The sequence below is a fragment of the Melanotaenia boesemani genome, chromosome 1 (genome assembly GCF_017639745.1).
Source record: "Melanotaenia boesemani isolate fMelBoe1 chromosome 1, fMelBoe1.pri, whole genome shotgun sequence".
NCBI classification, from domain to species: domain Eukaryota; kingdom Metazoa; phylum Chordata; class Actinopteri; order Atheriniformes; family Melanotaeniidae; genus Melanotaenia; species Melanotaenia boesemani.
In genome coordinates this window covers 24,559,263-24,582,417 of record NC_055682.1, presented here as the reverse complement: position 1 = coordinate 24,582,417, position 23,155 = coordinate 24,559,263, and the positions used below count along the sequence as shown (strand labels likewise).

The window sequence follows — 23,155 nt, the reverse complement described above, 5'->3', positions numbered from 1 at the left end:
AAGATGGGGTAAAGGTGGTGGTGAGGGATCTCAATGCCAGCAGACCCAGAGCAGCAACAGCCCATCTTGCATAATAGAATTCAACACAGCAACACGGTCATGTTTCAATAATCTTTGCCTCTGGCATTCCAAAAATATTTACACGATCAGAAGAGATGTGGTCTCTCTGTCGCCTTTGAGGTGTCTAGCCGCCTCCTTGCAACAATAGCTGCAACCATTTATGCATATAGTTGTGCCAGTTAACACCTACCTTTCGGATGTGCTAAATATAGACGCAAAATTAGCGTCATTTTCATGTTTGGCAAATCACATTGCATCTGTTATGTCAAATTCTTTGCATCTGCTCCTCCCAATATTTTGCGCTTTCTGGCAGAGACGTTCATATTGCATTATTCATCGAGGCAAACATGCTACATGGATTGCGGGAATTATTTTGTACATTTCACAGACATAATTCTCGATGCACCCAGTTAGTAAATCAACTGCAGCATGTTTTTTGCATGTCCTATCAAGTTTGCATGTTTTTACATACACAAACCTTCAGTAGATTAGTGTGAGGTTGTGTTCTTGTGTGTGTGTGTGTGTGCCAAGGTCTTACGTGCTGCCTTCAGTCTTAATCACTACTCCTCTAGAGAAATCTGTGATCTCTTTATATTCTTTCTTCCAGATGAAGTGAGAGCCCTCATTCATTTGGCATGACTCAAATGACAGAATAATGTCACCTGACTTCTCATCCACCACACAGGCAACCTCCTGGGAACCTGTGATACACAAACACACAGGCAATCTAAAAACTGAAACCTGTAGGGTACAAATACTTATTAGGGCATAATGTCCCACTCTCTCTAGTTAATGGTTACCTGCCACAGCCTTAGCAATCACAGGATCAGAGGCCATTGAGGCTTTACCAACACCTGCAGCATTGACCCCACGCACTCTAAACACATAGCTTGCACCAGCCTCCAGACCTGTTACCTTGGAAACAACCAGATAAGGAAAAAAAAACATAGTGCTGAATTTGTAGATATTTAGAATTGTTGATGAAAAGTTTTATTTCTTAGAGGAGGTGAGCTAGTAACCCTAGAAGATTCCATACCCTGCAACCCTATCACAAAAAAGTTCGCACACAATGAAAAGTGATAAAAGCTGACAGCAAAGATGTGAAATCCCACGTATAATTGAACCAGCACATCCAATTTTAAACTGAGAAAGTTATTCTAAAGATGTATATTAATTTTACATTTGATACAAAAAATACTCTGAAACTGTCTTAACGTAAAGGTAAATATTTTCTAAGCCTTACTTAATGTTATTTGCTGCCTCTCTTGTCTAAGTCAACAAATGTTTTTAGTGGATGACACTCAGCAGATGGGTTTTCCACCCAAACTTTGATTTATATTTATTATGCAGAGTTTGGTGTGTATTAAGTTGCTGTAACACGTATGGCATTCCAGTAAATTACATTACCTATATGGAAGTACATGATATTCCAAATCCTCCATATGTCATTCAGCATTAACAAATCCTTCAGGGGGGGAGGGCACTTTAAGATCTGTTTTATCAAGTGTAAAGTGATTTATAAATAAAATGCATGCATTCATTCATTCATTCATTCATTCATTCAATTCATCAATTTTCTTTACCGCTTAGTCCAGTTCAGGGTTGCAGTGAAGCTGGAGCCCATCCCAGCAATTTGCTGGAGACCCTGGAGAAGTTGACTGTCCATTGCAGGGCTATGCATTATTATTATTATTATTAATAAAATAATAATAATAATAATAATAATAATAATAATAATAATAGACAACCACAGAAACTAAATACTGGTTTGAAATTGATCATGAATTTCCGCACTTTAACCTCGTGCAATTTTAGGTTTAGAAGTTAAATTCCCCATAAGGTGTTCATTTTGGCATTAAAATACTTTTTTACCAATTTTCTATCCATCCATCCTTTATCTATACCACTTATTCCAATTCAGGGTCATGGGAGAGCTGGAGCCTATCCCAGCAATTAGCAGGCGAGAGGCAGAGTACACTCTGGACAGGTCGCCAGTCCATCACACTTGTCCAATCTTTAGTTGCCATTATTTACTTATATATAATACTTTGCATTAGATTTAAGCATTTCATTTCTTATCTTTGCATCATTTTCAATCAGAGATGTGGTTAAAATGACATGCAGGTCATCACTTTATGTTTTGTTTGTGTATTACACAATATCCTGACTGGAAGCAGTGTATTTCTAAAATCCATGAGTAATAGCAGTGACATGTTAAATTAATTGTACCTGTTAACACCTAGACCTATTATTTGCTTTTTTTTAATGTTAAATAATTATTTTTTGTTATTTTTTATTTCTTCATGCATAATGCATTTCTGCAGTTTTATGACCCTGTATGCCTCTTACAGAAGTCAAATTAGTTCAATGATTAAATGAATATAATTCCTTGTGTTCACAACATTGTCACATTTGAGACAGTTCAACTTTTTGCTGCACCTTAGATGTACCTTAGATATTTGCATTACTGTAATTATTAACTTTACCCACTAGATGTCAGTGTGGCACAATCTAAAGTAACTACACTGCCTGTTTTATGTTGCAGCACAGCACTACACAGAAGAACAACTCAACAAAAGTAATTTTTTTTCTGATGAAACAATATCAATAATACATTTCAATAGTAGGAGTTTAAATTCAAATGTCTCAAAAATCAAACATTGCATAAGACAGTTAGATAATAAATTCACAATAATAGCAATATCAGAAACTTGGCTATGTGAAGAGCAAATTGATATGGTGCAGATTGATGGATATGACAGTTACTTTGTAAATAGAAATAAAACAAGGGGAGGGGGTGTGGCCCTATATATTGATAAGGAATATACATGTCATTTTGTTGGGGAAATGTCATTTGTTGTGGACAACGTTATGGAGTGCATCACCATAGAAATGGTCATGGGAAATTCAAAAAACACGTTAATAAGCTGTATCTACAGAAAACCTGGCTCTTCTATAGATACTTTTACAGAAAAGCTAGTTGATTTATATGGTCATTTTGGTAATATGAAGCCTGCTATTATCTGTGGCGACTTCAATATTGACTTGTTAAATACTCATGAACACAATACAACTACAGATTATATAAATTCTATGTATAGTATTAGCATGTATCCTACAATTACGCGTCCGACTCGAATAACTACTCATAGTGCCACACTTATTGATAATATATTGACAAATGTCATTGATAGGAAAATAGTCAGTGGAGTCATAATAAATGACACCACCGATCACCTTCCAGTTTTTGCAATTATCCAGAGCAGTAGTACCAGTAAGAAAAAGGTTAAAACATTCAAGATTGCTAGAAAAGCCACACAGAGCCTAATTAATAATTTTAAAGAAGATTTAAAGAATCAGGATTGGAAAGATGTTTATGTTGAAAACGTAAATGAAGCTTATGAATCCTTTTTGTCCATTGTCCTAGCACTATATTATAAAAACTGTCCTCTTGTGAAAAAAGCAGTTAAGCAAAGTCATGTTGATAAACCATGGATAACTATTGGTATTATTAAAGCATGTAGGAAGAAAAAAGTACTGTACCAAGAATTTTTAAAGAAAAGAACTGTTAATGCTGAGCAGAAATATAAGATGTATAAAAATAAACTAATAACAATTATAAGGAATAATAAAAAGGATTATTACAGCAAATTATTAGATGACAATAAAAGTAACATAAAAAAGACATGGAATATACTAAATGATATCATTAAAAAGAGAGCAAGTGGGCCAGATTATCCCAATAGTTTTTTAAATATGAATGACTCTCAGGTCAACAATGTGGAAATGGCCGCTGAAGAGTTTAACAAATTATTTGTAAGTATGGGTCAAAATTTGGCTAAGGATATTGTAAAGACAAAAAACAGAGGAAATGTAGTAAGCCAAATAAATATTACAGAGTCTTTCTTTATCAGAAAAACGGATGAAAAGGAGATTATTGACACTGTACGAAATTTAAGAAATAAGAAATCTACTGACTGTAATGGACTCCATATGTCTCTGATAAAAGATATTATTGAATTTATTGCAAAACCTCTCGCACACATCTGTAATCTGTCATTAACAACAGGCGTCTTTCCCAATGAAATGAAACTAGCTAAAGTAATACCAATTTACAAAGCAGGTGATAAGCATGTTCTTTCAAATTATAGACCCATTTCACTGTTACCACAGTTTTCAAAAATACTGGAGAAAATATTCTTTTTAAGGTTACAAGATTTCATAAAAAAACACAACATACTGTATGACCAGCAATATGGTTTTAGAACAAATAGGACAACTGCTCATGCATTAATAGATTTCACTGAAGAAATAACAACGGCCATAGAAAATAAAGAATATGCTGTAGGGATTTTTTTAGACTTACAGAAAGCATTTGATACTGTGAATCATGAACTGTTAATGGAAAAATTGCATGGATATGGAATTAGAGGGATAGCATATAATTGGATCAATAGCTACTTAAAAAATAGAAAACAATATGTTCAATTACATGAAGCTAAGTCTAGTGTACAAAGTGTAATAAGTGGGGTGCCCCAGGGGTCAGTTTTGGGGCCATTTCTGTTCATTTTGTACATAAATAATATATGTGAATTGACAACAAACATGAAAATCATTTTATTTGCAGATGATGCAAATTTAGTTTGCTGTGGGGAAAATCTGCAGCAACTCCTGGATATCGTCGAAAAAGAACTCACTAAGTTGAAGAAATGGTTTGATGAAAATAAACTAACCTTGAATGTAAGTAAAACTAAATTTATGATCTTTGGGAATCGCCGAATAGACACAAACAAACAACTATTGATAGAAAATACTAAAATAGAAAGAGTAACTGAGATAAAATTTCTTGGGGTAATAATAGATGATAAAATAAACTGGAAATCGCATATAAATTATATAAAATCCAAAATTTCCAAATCAATTGCAGTTTTATACAGGGTCAAGCACCTCCTAAATCAAGTATCACTTTTCACTTTGTATTGTTCCTTCATACTACCATATATGACCTATTGTGTGGAAGTTTGGGGAAACACTTATAAAACAAACACTGATCCAATATACATTCTACAGAAAAAAGCAATAAGGATCGTTTGCAATGCAGAGTTTAGACAACCAACCAATCAACTCTTTGTTAAACTGAACGCACTTAAGTTTAAAGACCTTGTTGACTTTAAAACAGCACAACTAATGTATGGTGTAATTCATCGGAAGGTTCCTGACGGTATCCAGGGGTTGTTTCAGATTAGGGAAAGTAGATACGGTCTGCGAGGAATGTGTATTTTTAAAAAACAACCAGTAAGAACAAACATAAAACTACATAGCCCTACAATCCGGGGAGTCAATTTGTGGAATAAATTGAACAATAAAATGAAACTATGTGAAACAATAAATATATTTAAGAAACTATTCAAAACTGATAAATTTTGTATATATAGGACGGAAATATAATGATTTAATTGTATCTTTGTTACTACCTTGTTTCTGTGGAAAATGCTGTGCTTGTTATAAATTGACAGCCGATAGTATATTTGTTTTATTATTATTATGTTTATTTTTGTTTTTGGGAGCAGGCCCTGAAAAGTTTTTTTTTACTTCTGCCTGCTCCTTTTTTTTCGGACCACAAAGGTAATCAGGCAAGCAATTCAAATTGTAGAAAGAGGGGAAAAGGGACAAAGAAGGGGACTGGAAGATTTTGCTTGCTTGTTTTCTTGTTCTTCTTGATTTGTCATGTATTTTATTTTATCTTTTAGAAGAGAATCTTTTTTTATAACTTTGTTCGAAAAAATAAATGAATAAATGAATGAAAAAACATACAGGGGCTTACAGTAATGTAATTTATAACTGATATTATGATATGTATGTATTAAGATATGTAAATGACATATTACAGTTATCCTAAAATAAATTAAGCCTAAAAAATTGTTTGATCCTCTTACCTTTAGAAAACGGTGACTGACCGCTGTTTCATTAGCTGTAGTCCATTCACAGCTTCCTTTTGTAGCGTACTCCACATGATAGCCTGTGACTGGTCCAGAACCAGCATATACAGGCTTTTGCCACTCAACCACCAATGAATTATCTCTTACTTCAGAGAATGTGAGGTCATAGGCAGGCCCTATATGAAACATAATGCAGCAGAAGAATCAAACATCCATTTAAGGTGTGATTGCCTAAATCAGGGGTCTGCAACCTTTACAGTCCAAATAGCCATTTCCCCCTCAGCCCAGCTATATAAAACTCATTTGGAGCCACAAATATTATAAGATCTTTCTTTTTATAAAAAAAAAAAAAATAAAAATAAAGACAACTTTAATTTTGAATAATATCTACAATAAGAAATGTGTTATCATTTTGATGAACCACGGGTTTTTCCTCTTTTTGGGTTTTAGAAGAAAAACTAAAAGAGGACAGACAGACTTTATTCTATAGGATGTTGATATTTGTGGAAAATTATGTTTAAAAAAAATTAAAAAGAAAAGAAAAAGCCCATAGCTTGCAACCTAATGAAAAGAAAAGTGTGTGACATTATGTTGTGGAAATTCAATGCAATTATTCCATGAAAAAGTAAAAAAAAAAAAAAAAATTGTGAAAAAAATATGAAAATATTACTAAAACTTGCATTTGCTGTTATGTCTTTATTTAAAAACATTACTTTGTTCTTTAATATTTTTAGTCATGTATTAAGAGCCATTGTGGAAGGTCCAGAAAGTCACTTGCAGCTCCAGAGCTGCAGGTTGCAGACCCCTGGTCTAAATGTATAAGCAAGTTTGCTTGCTTGTTTTAAAATTTCACAGTGTTTCTAAACAACTCAGTCAAAAAACAAAATTTACTGACCTGGCTCTGGCATAGACCAAGCCTCACATGTGAAGTCTTCTGAATGTTTGGAGGCTGGTCCGAGGCCAGCCAGGTTGGCTGCATAGACATGGAACTGATAGACTGCTCCTTCAGTCAAGCCTTCTACCTGTTGGTGAAATATTACTGTGGTTACTAATGTCAGTGTTGGTTTTTGACCTAATATATTGCTTTTTATTAAGATAAGTTTGATAAATGATAAGTATTATTAAAGCAGAGGTTTCTGTACCGTATAAATTCTTTCATTGACTGGTGGGATATGAACTTCCCTCCACATAGTTGTTCCACTTCGTCTTTTATCCACATAATATTCCTTGACCTTTACACCTCCAGAGTGAAGAGGCTTTTTCCAGTTCAAAACCACTGAATGGCCATCACAGTTCAGCAGTGCAATGTCATAAGGAGCAGAGGGGTGTGCTAAAAATAAGTTTAGGAATATCTGTTAATACATTAATACAATCCTTTTTTTTTAATGACATTCAGTAGCTGGGAGGAAAAGCAGATAATCATTATAATTATGGCAATACTAACTTAGAGCAGCTCTGACACTCAGAGGTGAAGATTCCTGGGATTCATCACTGAGACCCAACTCATTGATAGCCTGGACACGGAACACATAGGTTTCTCCAGTGGTCAGGCCACTAACCACAAATCTGACGAAAAGTAATCACATACAAAGCTAGTGAGCATTGCTGTCTTCAACCTTCAATTAAATAAACATGAAATGTATATCATAACATTTTAATTTATTTGACTAAAAAATATACTTGGTGTCCTTGTGAGGTTTGTGATTGGCTGAGGTCCAGTTTTTGGATCCCTTTACACACTGGTCAATGTAATAACCAATCAGATTGTTCGGTTCCTTTGGAGGAGCCCACTGAATGACAACAGAGGTGTCTGTTTCTCTTGTTGCAATCACCTGTCCAGGAGCAGATGGTACGCCTGAGGGGAAAAAAAGAAGGAAATAAACTAGCACACATAAAAATCAATAATCCCATCATGACTATTTTCTTTAAAACGATTATGAATGATATGTAAGAAAAGAAAACTGTATACATGTGCGTGTGTGTGTGTGTGTGTGTGTGTGTGTGTGTGTATAGTTTATACAAACAGACCTTTAAGTTCCTGAGTCTCAATAGGTCCAGATGGCTCTGATGGCTCACTGATTCCATAAATATTAGCAGAAAGAATTCTGAACTTGTGTTGTTTGCCCTCTGCTAGGTTAAATACAGCATAACGGGGGGAACGAATGGGGACCTGAGTGTTAACGCGCTGCCATGCATTACTGTCTGCCATGGCCTGTGGACAAAAACAAAGATTCATCAGAGCAGTGCATCACCAAAAACTTCTGTCATCCACTCAAAACTGTAAAGTACTGGTGAGAGGTGTTCAGCAAACTGGCCACAGTTTTTGATACCTTTTCTATGAAGTACCACATAGGAGCCTTGCTGAAATATGCCGGGGCTTTCCAGCTCAGGACAACATATGTCCTGTCTATCTCAGAGGCATAAATTCCTGAGGGCTTTCCTGGGGGCTTTCCTTCAGCTACACAGAAAACCAAGCAGACATAATGGGATTATTGCAAAAATTATATAATATGTAGTAATGAATATATACTGTATAAGTATGAAACATAGATTTGATGAATATCTCACCTTCAACATCATCATGGTAAGAAACAACATCTAGTTTTCCTCCAAGCTTTTTGGCTAAAATTTGATAAAGACACAACCATCAGATTGCTGGATGGTAATACTGACATGCATGGACTTGAAATACCAGTCTGGTTAGATTATTTATAACCATCAACTATCAGTAGATATAATTCATGTGGGATTTGCAAAATGACTAGAAACTGGTCATTAAACGTAAAACAACACCAAACATGCTATCTGTTCATCATTCTTTCATTATTATTATTATTATTATTATTATTATTATTAATATTATTATATACCATATATAGTAGCAATAAATATTCTTAAATATTAGTAGTAAAAAAATTTCCTGCTCCTTTTGTTTGAACAATATGTATTTAATAAATTATGCGATTCTGTATATTTAGACATGTTATTTGCTTATATAATGCTCAGAATTTTTTCATTAATCTGACATGAATTCAAACAGGAGAACAGATAATATATTCAATTTCAGAATCTTAATATCAAAACAATAAATGTTTAAGTAATATATAGGCTAAATTAGTAGTGACCAAACACCATCGTTATCAATTAGTAACTCTTCACATGTGAGCTTATCACAGTAAGTTTCTCCTTAAACAGTAGCCGGGTTCCCCCAAACTGGAAGACAAAGCCTCACGCGTGCATTCTCTGCTGAATAGTAGTCATGCGGTGGCTAACAGCTGGTGAATCAGTCTAAGAAAATTGTAAGATGAAACCTTTTTAAAAGATAAATGTTTGTGTGGTAGTAAAATGTAATTTTATCTCTGCTGCAGGGCAGACAAAGGTGAGGCGAAGACTCAGGAAACAGTGCCAGGTGAGTCTGATAAGCATAGCTGTGGTGCATTTCCAATCAGTCTCTCTCTTTAAATGCAGAAGTGTGCAGAGCCCCCAGGGCAGCTTTGACAGACAACTCACAGTCAGCTGCACAGCAAACTGAAAAGGACACTGTGTTCCAGCCAACATCAGGTAATTGTGTGTGTGTTTATTTCTTTGTCTTAGTGATGTGTGCGGCCCTAGTTCGGCATTACTGGGTCAAAAGGACACTGTGTTTTTGTGTGTGTTTGTGTGTGTGTGTGTGGTGGTGGGGGGGGGGTATCGAAAGACTAACTGTCAGACATTCAGAAATAAATTCCAAGGCTGTGTCTGCAGACAGAGAACCCACACTAGCAGAAGTATTGTTATAATTTGACATCATAGCCATCCAAACATACAAAACCAGCATGATCTACATTACCGACAAGGATTTATATATGAAGTCATTTAAATGATGTGTAAATAAGGGAAGGTATGAAATATCTCTATACTAATGGAGACAAACCCACCATGGAGTCTTTCAAACTCAGTAGGGTCCAGCGCAGCAATGGGATCAGACATGCGGGAAGGTTTGCTGATTCCATGAGAGTTGACAGCTCTGACTCTGAAGTAAAAGGAGTGTCCTTCAAACAGCCCACACACTGGGTATTTACAGATCTTTATGGGATGATCGTTGCATTGCGTCCAATTTTCAGTTCCAACCTCACATCTGAATTTAAAGGAAAAAAAAATAATTCAGCAAAAGGAAACATACAGAGGAACTTGGTGTATATCTTTTTTTTTTTGTTTGTTTAAAAGGGAAAAAAAAACAATAACAGGTATTTTGTTATAGAAACAAATGTACAATGTACAATGCCAAAGGAGTAGGTGCCTTTCTGAGGACAATGTCCCACTTAATGATGTAAATGATGTGACAACCCTGCTATACTACCCAAAATTACATACAGTATAACAAGCTCAGCACAGATAAAAAGATGCAGTACAGATCAAAAAGTAAGTGCTTATCTTATGTGACAAAACCTTTCATTTCTTCAGCTATTCAAGAAAACTCAATATGATGACTTAATAAGTTTAAGTCAGTAAAAAGACAGTAATACATTTGGTTTTATGTTGTTCAGTTTATCTCTTTATGTGTTTATATCTGAAATTCCTACTTGTCCACAAAGTATCCCAGGATTGGACCCTCTGTAGTTGTATTAGGGGGCTTCCATGACACAATGACATAGTCTCTGTTGGCATCGTGGATCTTAATGTCCATAGGAGCACCAGGTGCATTAGGAACTGGCGGAGGACCGTCTACACGGGAAGAAACGTGGATGAATTTGTTGAATTTGTGTGAGAAACAAGGTTTTACAATAATGACAATATTAATAAGCTTGCTGAGTTTGTAAAATCCATAACATTGTTAAAATAGGCGAGCATTAAACAGGCAACAAGTCAGTGGCAATGAATTAAAAGATCTACACTCAAATTTGAACCACTGATCCTCTTTGTAAATCAACTTGGACCAGCTATCGCACCTGCGACTGAGATGAATGCGCTGTGCTCTGCTGTGCCTCCTTTAGTGACCATGCGCAGCGTGTAAAGGCCTTCATCATCTTTGTACAGATTTGGAAGGGTCAGTTTGGTAAATCCTCTACCAGTTTCAATCTTCACCCATTTGGAGTCAAACAGACGAATGTCTAGAAATGAGAGCAAATCACATGAATGGCCGTATCTTACAAACATTATTATTAATGTTATTAATGTATAATTGTTAACTATATATAAATAATTATTATATAATTATGTATCGAATTATATATAATAATTATGAATTATAATATTTATATAAAGCTTGACTATTGTGATTCTGCATATGAAACCCAAGCAATCATTCATTCATGTTAAACTGCAGGCACGTAGAGCAAATGAAACACTTCATAAATTAAGGCCAAACTATATGAGTCATTTTAACTGCTTTTGGTATAATTAATAGGCAGTAACAATAGTGTCCATGACAGTTTCTCATTCTCCACTGCTCCACTCCACTGTATGTCAGCTGGCTGTAGCGTGTCAGTCTGTACACATTAACAGTAATTACAAGATAATTACTTTGTCATACAATATGACATTACATCAATTACCATCTCTATACCACTGTGCCTCTGGCTGCAGGTTGGCCAGGTTGGGGTCCAGGGTCATTGTGGCGGACAAAGAAACAGATTCTCCTTCTACAGCAAACACTGGGCCAAACTTCTCCACAAAAGTAATGTTGATTTTAGTGTAATGGATCTTAGGAAGCATGCCAGCTGGAAGACAGGAATAAAGGAAGACATATAAGAGAGGTGGGGATGGAGTATGTGTGTGTGTATGTATGTATATATATATATATATATATATATATATATATATATATATATATATATATATATATATATATATATATATGTGTATTGGCCTATTGTTAGAATTTGCGGCATTGCAATTGCAATCTTTTATTTTTTCATAATTGTAATACTTAGACAAAGTTGAATATAGTTAGAGGTAATTACATTAAACCTACCTGTAAAAGGCAGCCATGCATATGGAGAGGACTCCTCCTCCTCCTTGTATCCTATACAATCAAAACAAAAATAAATAAGAGATAGATAGATAGATAGATAGATAGATAGATAGATAGATAGATAGATAGATAGATAGATAGATAGATAGATAGATAGATAGATAGATATGGCTATTGAAAACGTTCTGGTCCACACTTCACACCACTTGGTGGCAGTAATGTACCAATTTGTTTTTGCCAAACACCAAAAAATATAAAAAAGTGTGTTTCTTATTACATCCCCCTCACATCTGTAATGTTATGAGTATAGTAAGTTACATAGTTAAAAGTTACATAGTTATAGTAAGTTATATAACTTACTGTAAGTTATATATATGGGAATGTTTATTCCTCCAAAGGGGGGCATGGTGGAAAAAGTTGAGTACCACTGCCTTACACCAAGAATTAAAGTTGTTGTTGTACATAAATAACAAATTATGTTCAATAACTTACGCTTTACAATAATAGATGCCTGAGTAGAGACCTGGCCATGGATGTTCCCAGCTACGGCAGTGTACTGGGCTGTATCATCAGTTGAACATCTATACATGAAAATAAGAGCAAAGGTTTGCAGGTCTGTATAGCATTCAGGGTTGTCACACAGCATCTATCAAAAGATTACAGATTAGAGAAAAAATTAAACTATTGTTTTGGACTGTATAGTACCATTTCTATGTTTTTCTATTAAGCCATGACTCTAAGACTGAAATGGCAGATGCACTGCATATCCGTGAGGATCTGGTCTGGCTTGTTAAGTACAGAAATAATGGATGTCAATTTGCTTATAAATGTATAAATAATCTACTAAGTGAACAGTTATTGTCCCTATCTTGTTGCCAGGTATAATCGGCAGCAGAACTTACTTAGCAATTTACCATTCACACATAAAACTGAACCGACAATGCTTGGTTCTGTTGTAGGGAAGATACTGTCCTTTTTTTTTAACCACAACCTTCCTGTAAGGAGCATTCACTGGCCCAGCCATTCTCACCTCACATTTTTGGGTATAAGTAATGATTGGAGAACAGTCAATGTATAACTCAGATAAAAGCACAAGCTATGTGGTTCATTTAGTCCATTTTGTTAATTCTGTTCACAAAACAGCTACTTTTAAAGGCATGTTTCTGTGACTCTGCCACTCCATTCCACACATTAGTGACTGAAGTCATTCCCTTTGTTCTTATCTATATCTATCTCTCAATCGGTTGGACATGATTAATCTTTGGAGGAGTTCTCAAAGTTTATTTTAACAGGAATTAACACATTGTTCAGTGGAAATGGTCATATGTCTAACAGTCTTATTAGTTTAGACCACTCAGGAAGATGGGATCCATTCAGAGAGTGATGACTTAAAGAATCCTGGAGTATCACATAGCACTGTGGTCAGCACTTGAACAGCTGAGCTTCCAAAGACTGGAGTGAGATATGCTCTGCCTCAACTGTAACCACACAGCTGGCAGCCACACATTCAGCTGCTTCTGTAATTCTACTTCACTCTAAACAGAATTTTATCTTGGATCCTCATGGAATTACCAGCAGAGATTTTCTTATGGTTATTGAGGCAACCAGTTGGCCAGTCACGTGGTGTTTGTTTGTTTTTAGCCCAGTATACAGCCACAAACTGATATTACAGTTGGTAGAGGCTTGGCTTATGCACGTTAACACAACATCATATATTCTCACTTCCTGGATGTGAGCTTTTGATGCAAACAAATATTTGAGGCCTGAATTAGCAGTTTATTGATACACATGTACACATTTAGTACAGGCTGAGAACCCCTGATGTTAAAACCCTAGGATCATTCTCAGAATAGAAATCCTGCAAATGAAATAATTTGCCCAGATTCTTTAAACCTGTCAACACAAGGAACCCAGAGGACCTCATAATTATGAAAACTGCTAATACAATGCTTCTTTAGGGTTGAAAACTCTATTAGAGACCCTCTGTGGAAATTTACAGTACCTTGGGATCTTCAAAGAATGGCTTCCAGCCTTCACTTCAACCAGGTACCTCCCTGAGGATAAGTCCAGGATAACACCATCTTTGTACCTAAAGAACAGGTCCAATATACAGCCGGTCACCCCAATGAGGCATGCACAATCATAGTGTGCAATATTTTAAAGAAACTCGCTCAACCTCACCACTAAAATCTACCATCATATTTCTGTTTATCTAGAAGAAAAACAGAAAGATATAATGGACTGGAATATTCCTTATGATTACTGAAGCTTAATATTGCTTACTTACCATTTCACAACTGGCATGGGGAAGCCTTCAACAGTGCAAAAGAGCTTGATTGGAGTGTTTTCAAACACAGTGTGGGATCTGAGTCTGACCAGGAACTGCGGTCCCCTGACCATGGGCTCCTCCCGCACATACTTTTCCACCATCTTTGCTTTGATCTAAACAGGAAAACAGGATACCTTAATAAATTATTAACATAAATCTTTTTGTTTCGCACATTTCTATATTACCTTCAACCTTATTACTGCACTCTACCAGATCACAATGCATGAATGTTAAAAGAAGCTCCTTGTGACAGCTAAAAGTGCCTGAACTGTTATTGCATCAATATGAAGTAAAGCGCAGGTGATAACAGTCATTTTACACTCAGTGTTAATAGGCAAATTTGGATTAAAAAAAGTCTTCATATATTCTTACCACTTCCTCGATTTGAACTCGTGTTTTGTGCTCATATCTTTCCTCCATAGCCTCAGAGCTAAAGACAAACATCATGTCAGTTTCACTAATAAATTCACTGAGTAACGTACCACTGGTTCCCTGGCAATAGGTTAGTGGAAAAATTATGTTAATAAGCACACAGCGCAGTTCATGTTGACAGCAATATTCTGCATGTATCTGCTAGTCAAAAGAGAAAAAAAAGCAAGCGAAGCATCTATAGACTGGCACTATGTGCAAGTTTTGTTGTTGTTCATTCCTTTCCTTGTATCATTTTACATGTACTCTGTGACAAAGCTTATACATCAGTGAAATAAATTTGACCTGCACAGGTTTGGCTCACTGAGATGGAGCACTAACACACTTTGCAGGACTGCTCTAAATTTTCTGCCAAACAGTGCCGTGAAATTTGCCTCTTCAAAGTTTGCATGGTCCTGTCTGGAAGGTTTCTACTCCAACTGGAGTAGAAAAGAATAATGATAAAGTGACACTGTAGAGGTTGTGCATGTGGCAACTGTGTGTGTACACTGCCTGCTAATTCCTGTGATAGGCTTCAGCTTCCTGCAACCCTGAATTGGACTAAGCTGGATGAATGGAAGCATGAATGGATGGATGGATGGATGAGTGGGTGGGTGGGTGGATGGATGTAAGGATGTCACAAAGTATATGATTTTTCTAATGAACTTTTAAAGATATCTGAGGAAGCCAGACAATATATAAATATATATATATATATATATATATATATAATTTTTTTTTTTTTTTTTTTTTTTTTTTTTTGCCATGAATCAGTCAATTGATCTTGGTGTTTGAAGATAAAAAAAAAGACATATAAGGATGATGCCCAATCACAACAATGTCTTTCCTCGTTCTTCCTTTTTTCTTTGCTGTCATGGTATTACGTCATACGGAGCCTACTCCATTACTGAAAAATACATCAAGCCCTGCATGTGAGAGACAACCCAGAGTTGCCTTTCAGAGTTGGTTGGAGATCGACAGCAGGAAAGACACATCCAATCTGAGCATGTGTCTTTCAGACTGTTATCCATGAAGTTTTCAAGCAAAAGCAAACACCACCAATACCACATAGAGTCCTCTTCAAAGATAATGGACCAGAAAGAAAGATGTAGCATACAGTGGAAGGAGACAAGGCCATCCTAGACCAAAAGACTTAGCAAATGGTATGTTGGGATATAATTCCTAACAGTGTGAGATGTCATTGGTAAAACAGTGTTGGTAATGTGCTGCTCTAAAAAGAAAACGCATTTGTGAAAACACTATACATACACACAACAAGGAAAGAGCACTCTCACAGCAGAATCACTGTTTACATTTGTATGTCTGTAATTGTTCTAAAAAATATATACAACTTATTACCTTTTTGTATTTATATTCTGCAAATCAGCCAGTTAGTCTTTATTCAGGAAACATGTGAAAAATGCTTTATACTTATCCAAGATTAAATAAAACATTGAAAAAAATTAAAGGAATAAGCTAGGAGCAGGAGCACAAATATAAAATGTACAAAATGAAGCCAGCATTTGCCACTGAAAACTGATAAACTCATGACGTAGCCTTTACTTTGTTGCCTGCATATTAGCAAATGTGCAAAAGAAAATAAGCAATTGCAAAAACAACTTTTTAAGATTTTTCTTTAACTAAACAGCAGTCAGAACCTGAGGGTACATGTACATGCATTGACATACAAACACTGAAACTAAGTATAAGATTTTTCCATTGGTGTTGGAAAAGTGAATTCTAACAATTCCAAAACATATCAGTGAGTTTTATCTCATTTTATCATCAATAACAACACAGCTCTGCAAATAAATAAAATAAAACAAGCCCACTTTGGAGAAATTATTCCTGAAAGATACGCCAAAAGCTTTATTAGTTTCTCTTCATGTTTTCTGTCATCCATGGGGAGCCCAGAACTGAACTGCTGACACAAGAATCTTTTAACAGCGTCTTTAACTTCTGTTGAGAAAATACTTGTTGAAACAAAAGTTAGTGAGCTAGCTCAGTTTTGTTAAGAAGTTAGCTTAAAGTTATTTGCATTAATCTTGACTTTATTGTTATTTTAGCAATGATAGCAGTGAATACAGCTGGATGTGAGCAAGTCACATTGTTTTGAACTGTTACAACTTTATATTAGTAATAATAGAGGACTAAAGTGCTGCATTAGCTTAGCGCCTTAATTATTAGCGTGTCTTTTGTACCTGCTGTATTCTTTAACCACATATTTGCTCTGCTTGTGGTGGTATTCTTGGTTGTAATTTCCAGGTTTCATCCTTGCTGACATGGTGACTGTTGACACAGACCTGTTGGACAAACAACAAATAAGACACACAGACTAACATGATAACTACATTAGCTACATTAACAGGAAACCATCACACAGACGGACACAAGATCTACCCATTCAAGATGATTGTTGATGACTTCTCAAATTAAACGCTTTATAAAGACAGAAAATGCAAAAGTGATACACAGATGACTATCTAGGTTGTCTGGTATTGGCTTATCTGGTATCATTAATATAGTTTTCCCACAACCTACAGAAAAGGTTGCTTAAAGTAATTAAGAAGTTACGTCATCATAGTTGTCAAGAAAATAATCCACCACTCAAAGTACAGTATGCTCAACAATTCACAGCAGCATGAATAGCAGTGTACAGGTACTTGTTTTGGAAAATATATCCCTGTAAATGATACTTCATTCTAGCATTTTCTAGTCATATTGAGCCACCAAAGTGTTTGTTTATGCAGGCCACATTTACCTATTTATACACACGTACATACAAAGCTTTTTTATTCTAAATATTGAAAGATACCACACACACCAATGAGGTGATAGGCCTATAGCATAGCCCAAGAACATGTCATCACGTGTGTGGAAATCCTAATTGATGAAAGACTCCTATGCAAAGTTAGTCACAGTAGATAGATATAGTGGCTTAGGTTTTTGATAAAACTGTAATATTTGCATTGGTCACAAAAATTCTATAGCAGCTAGGAGATGCTTTGCAACAACATGTAGCAATAGTAATAAGTACTTTACAATGAACAACTTCTTGGTCTTAAAATTAAGCCAAATAAGAAAGGGCCAAAATACTGCATTTCCTTAAAAAGCCATGTGGTTTTAGCCCAGAATAAAGGTACTTCCATGTTAAAATGTCTAATTTGACAGCAGGATGTAACATAGTAGAATCTTATTGTAAAACTACCCCTTTCTTCCTTTTTCTTTTTTTCTTTTAGTTTTTTATATGTATGAATATTTTGTAATAAATAATTTTCAATAACTCACATTTTCAAATTCAGTTGAAATGCCAAATTTAGACTTATTACAGATTGGGCAGTTTTGAGTAATACATTGATGACAGTGTCCTTAGTTTTCATTTAAAACCAATTTAGATCTTTCCATTCAGACTGCAAAAAACCAAAATGGAGGGAGCTAAATGCTGATCACAAACAGGGGTTTGGCATCAAAGTCCTTGTGTCCATGTCAGGAACTTCTTCAGTTCTGTACTAAACTGAAGAAGCCTTTCATATGAGAAGTGGAAGGTTTTTAATAATAAAGAAAAAAGAGTCCAGTTACCTTATCCAAGAAGAATATAAGAATAAGAATAAAAGAATACCATCCTAAGAACATCCTAAGAATACCATACCGAGATGACCAGCAAGTTACACCAACATATGGTTATGTCCATCTTTTATGGTGTTTATTTACCTTCTACAAAAAGAAAAGAACTTCTGGAATTTGGACACGTGGAGCTTGCAACACTTATACACACACAAACAAACACAAACGCAGCATATGGCAGTTTTATGGCTGACAAGGAAGGTCACAGAGATTTAAAGACACCAGCAACAAAGGCACATGTACATAGACATAAACAAAATGTATGCTTGTGGACTCTTGTTGGACAAGTAATGTGTATAGCAAATAGTAAATGGACATACAGCTGCAGTAACAATCTCCTCACAAATTTGACAGCTTTTAATTCAGCTTTACCAATTATAGCATGTTTTTTTCACACCCGAGAGAAAAAAAAGGGAACTAAAGATTAATAACTGGAGAACGCTATTAACTTTTAGCCATATAAGATGATATTACAGTATGATATCACTTACAATATTTCATCTAAAAAACAGGAAAACATATCCACAAACATTGTCTGACAGGGTTTTCAAAGATTTTTGGCCAGCTCAGTGCTATAACAGATTGCAAAATTCTTATAAAAACCTCAAATATTAAAAAACTGAATTACTTAAAACATAGCTCTTCCTTTCACGTATCAAACCAGTAGGTTAAACCATTTTTCAATTTTCAACCCATTTTTACACATTTTAAGCGCATTTTAACACATTCAGAATATCATGAATATAAAATGCATTTGTTTATAATAACTAAAATACTTGATGACAGCATTTACATTCGACACTCTGTATTCTCGTTCTAAAATGCTAAGTGTCTCCAATAAAAATGCCTAACAATATTGCCCCTCAGTAAGACCATAACTCTGTCTTACATCATGCACACAAGAGAGTATGATTGCTTTGCATCACCTCATAGTCCTTAGACACCAGAAATAAGTTCAGCTGAAACGTCACTCCCTCTGCCTGAAGGCTAGTGAGACGTGCAGTATCACATTCCTACTTCCAAATCTCCGAAACGTTCTTCCCAGCTTCAGTGTCACCTTAACGATCACCAAGGCCAAGTTCAACTTACATTCAGTGCCCCAAATCTGCCAGTCAGTCAGACAGGGAACCAACGAGACAAGTGAAACCATATCATGTTTTAACCCCCTGACATATAACCTCTAACCCTGGAAGTCAGTAATAACAGAAAAACTCCAATTTGATTTATTTGGTAATGCACTCATAGAGTTAAAGTTGAAAGAAGTTGATTACGCTTTCATTTGCTTAATTTTATACCCTCCCACAAAATATTTCCTATTGAAGAGGTTGAACCACTCTTCTTATGAATATTCAATTAATTTAGGTGGCTTAGAACATAAATATAATAACATGCTACAAAAAATGTGAGTACACACATGTCATACCTCCTCACCAGTCATCCAGCAGGTCTGACTGTATTACAGAGTAGCACCACATAAATCCCTGAGGCCTCACTATAACCTTGTGAGGAAGCAAAGTTTATTTATATAGCATATTCTAAAGATAACAATAAATGAACACAGGAGGATGGTGGACTTCCAATTAGAGTAAACATTAACTTGATCTACCCACAATAAAGATCATGCAGGCAAGTCATATTCTTTCCCCATCATTCCTGCACCTCACTGGCTTTGTCAGCCCAGCCAGTACTGTAACACCTGAAAAGTGACACCCAAGCACCTGCATCTGTACATCTGTAACTGTAAACCTCCAAAACTGTCCTGTGCAATACAATTCCAATATAAATTTCGCTATGCACCAACACCAATAATGGTAAAACAACAACTGAACAATAAAGAACAATGGTTAATTAATTTTTATTTTATTTCCCTTATTCTGTGCTGTCCCTTACTGTATGTGTGGCATTAAATTTACACAAAGTCAACACATTTTAAGCCCAAGTTTGACACATAAGGACCAGAACAAGTATCCTTGCCAAATGTAACTTTTGTGTCTAAGTCTACCTTGACTAATTAGCATAATTGTGATAAATACCAATTGTATTTATTATAAACAAAGCCACTGAGTACTAAACCACTAACCAACAGAGTGACAAAAAGAGCCCTCTGTTGGTCACTCATTTATTCCACTTAAATCAACACACATCCTTCACAATCACTATATTGTATCATTCATCACTTTTAAGTATCATTAGCAGTGGCTAAGGATCATCACACATCTCTTGGCTGTGCTCACTATACCCCTTATCCCAATGAGTCCACCTTTGGGCTTGAAATGAAGTGGATCTAAAGGCTGACAATAGAGAGAACATAGGAGCGGGAAACAGAGTTTAAAGTTCTTTTTCTTACCCCTTGAGATGATCTTTTCAGTGTCTTCGGTTGTCAGCCTGAATCCACAGGGAGTCAGCCTAAACCAAGCACTGTACCAGGCCAACAAAACCACCACCCGTCTCCAGCCGTCCCCCACCTGCCTCTCCTTGAGGCCTTATAAGGAGAGAGAGCTGCCTATATATAACTAGTATCCTTCAAGACTCATGGCCACTACAACTAGTGAACTATTTGATGAACAAATGAACTTTAGAGTTTTTAAGCAAAGGTCTTGGCAGGCACTTGCTCATTTCTGGCATGTTATCTGAAGACCACATGCCAAGCAAATGGTTATTCGAGTATACCAGGTTTCTAAGTGCAAAAGAAAATTGACCATGGCGATGTTATTGGGGAGAATACCACACATTTACCAGAGGAATCTATGACTCCAGTACCAGAACAGCAGCAGTAGAATGAACTTTCTTAAGTACTACTTAAAAAAGTGAATGGACTGCACCTTAGTTTATTCTATAGCACTATTCTTTAATTGCTAAATAATTATACATATTTTATATAAAATACGCATAATTTTAATTACATGTAAAATGATAATTAATTGTTGTATTTCAACGTACATAATATCTTGAGGGTACAGGTGTTTCACTCACATTTAAATCTAGCAATGATTTGGACAGCAAGTACGCTCTCAAAGCTTTTTCTCCATCTGCATTAAGAAATATCTTGAGACACTGTGTTGCATGCTGAACTTTGGCCATGGCCTATTTATAACAGTAGCTACAGTTACTGCTAGACTATTCCTGACACAGTGGAGAAACTGGGAAACACATTTCACATCTGAGACTAAATCATGTGAGGGGACAACGTAAGGTTACATTTTACAGCACAGGGGCCTGGGAAGGAGTGCTTGATGTGAGTGGTGTAGATAGATGGAAGAGTGTAAAAGAATCTATCTATCTATCTATCTATCTATCTATCTAGATGCTAACATTATTTTAATGCTTGACATCTGACCTCTGACCCCTAAAGGGACTTGTACCACTTTAGAATATTATTTGACTCATCTGGTTCCATATTGCATATTTGGTATGAGGCTTAATATTATAGCATCTTTCTGAATTATCTGGCAAAAATTATTTGAGAGGTCCACTCTCGAATAGGTGAGGTGAGGTGAGGTAAAAACTGTTTTTAAAAAGCCGGATGGTATCATGTCCACAGTGCATGTTGTAAATTTAGGATTTTTAAATCAACCATTTTAAATTGCAACATAACATCAGAATTATTTCCGGGTTTTAGACACAGGCTAGTTTTCTTGTTTGACTGTGTGTAATTAATATTTTGCCTAATTGTTTTAATTTTTTGGCTAAAAACGTTGGCAAATTGGTTGCATTTCTCAGTGGAAAGGAGCTCTGGTCTTATCTGTTCAGGCGGATTTGTAAGTTTTCAATCATAGCAAACAGAGTATGAGAATTGTTGACATTCCTGTTAATCAATTCAGATAAATGCAGCTCTCTGGCCTTGCACAGCTCATTGTTTTAGTTACCCAGGCTTTGTTTGTACAGCTCATAGTGAATTTGAAGTTTATTTTTCCGCTGTTTCCGCTCAGTTTTTCTGCATTCTCTTTTTAGGCTGGTAACCACAGTGGTGTTTCTCCATTACATTCAAGACTTTCAGATTGAAATGATCCAGGAGTCCATCTATTGACTCTGCACTGGTTGTTGGTAACATAGCTATGGCCTCCACAAACTTAGCACTTGTTCTTTCATTAATGTACCTCTTCCTAACCGAGGAGCAGGTTGGTTGGACATTCTGAGTGATCAGTAAATCAAACAAAATACAAAAATGGTCAGACAGGGCCAAGGCAGTGACCGCAACAGAAGAAATATCAACACCCTTTAAAATAACCAGGTCCAGCATGTGACCTCGAATGTGGGTTGGTTCTTTTACATGTTGCCACAACCTAAACATGTCCAATATGGAAGAAAATTCCTTGACATTACCATCCATCATGTTATCTATGTAAATGTAAAAATCCCCAATTAAGATGAAATGGTTAAAATCAGTAGAGATAACCGACAATAACTCAGAAAATTCATCAATAAAATTTACACAGTGTCCTGGACGTCTGTAGATGAATAGAAAAAAAATAAATAAAATAAAATAAATAAATAAATAAATAAATAAATATATATATATATATATATATATATATATATATATATATATATATATATATATATATATATATATATATATATATATATATATATATATATATTTGTGTGTGTGTGTGTATGGGGTTTTTTGTTTGTTTTTGTTTTGTTATGTGTTATAATGTTGCAGTTGTGAGTGCAAGGGATAGTGTGTAATCTGCAACCTCTTAAAAATATCACCGCAATGTTTCTGAACAACCGGAAGGGGGCCAACAATGCATCAAGCGAGCCCATTCTACAGCGTGATGACGTATAATCCATGCGGAAGTCACTATTGGCTGAGCTGACATACAGGCAGTGAAGAAG

At 35.6% G+C, this 23,155-nt stretch overlaps 1 protein-coding gene across 1 annotated transcript in view; it reads right to left on the bottom strand.

Moving 5' to 3' along the window:
• The window catches only part of myom2b (myomesin 2b), a 36,074-nt gene extending 15,322 nt beyond the window's left edge, over positions 1-20,752 (bottom strand). Inside the window, exons 1-21 of the mRNA XM_041981215.1 lie at positions 20,661-20,752; positions 16,891-16,992; positions 14,654-14,711; positions 14,240-14,394; positions 13,955-14,041; positions 12,445-12,533; positions 11,953-12,003; positions 11,534-11,698; positions 10,928-11,089; positions 10,562-10,703; positions 9,917-10,116; positions 8,568-8,621; positions 8,330-8,457; positions 8,028-8,211; positions 7,680-7,854; positions 7,444-7,565; positions 7,142-7,329; positions 6,895-7,021; positions 5,997-6,175; positions 861-975; positions 599-761 (exon numbers count right to left, since the gene is read on the bottom strand). Coding sequence (XP_041837149.1) covers positions 599-761; positions 861-975; positions 5,997-6,175; positions 6,895-7,021; positions 7,142-7,329; positions 7,444-7,565; positions 7,680-7,854; positions 8,028-8,211; positions 8,330-8,457; positions 8,568-8,621; positions 9,917-10,116; positions 10,562-10,703; positions 10,928-11,089; positions 11,534-11,698; positions 11,953-12,003; positions 12,445-12,533; positions 13,955-14,041; positions 14,240-14,394; positions 14,654-14,711; positions 16,891-16,973 — 2,627 coding nt within the window. The 5' untranslated portion in view covers positions 16,974-16,992; positions 20,661-20,752. The remainder of the gene's footprint in view (positions 1-598; positions 762-860; positions 976-5,996; positions 6,176-6,894; positions 7,022-7,141; positions 7,330-7,443; positions 7,566-7,679; positions 7,855-8,027; positions 8,212-8,329; positions 8,458-8,567; positions 8,622-9,916; positions 10,117-10,561; positions 10,704-10,927; positions 11,090-11,533; positions 11,699-11,952; positions 12,004-12,444; positions 12,534-13,954; positions 14,042-14,239; positions 14,395-14,653; positions 14,712-16,890; positions 16,993-20,660) is intronic.
• Positions 20,753-23,155: the final 2,403 nt, after the last annotated feature.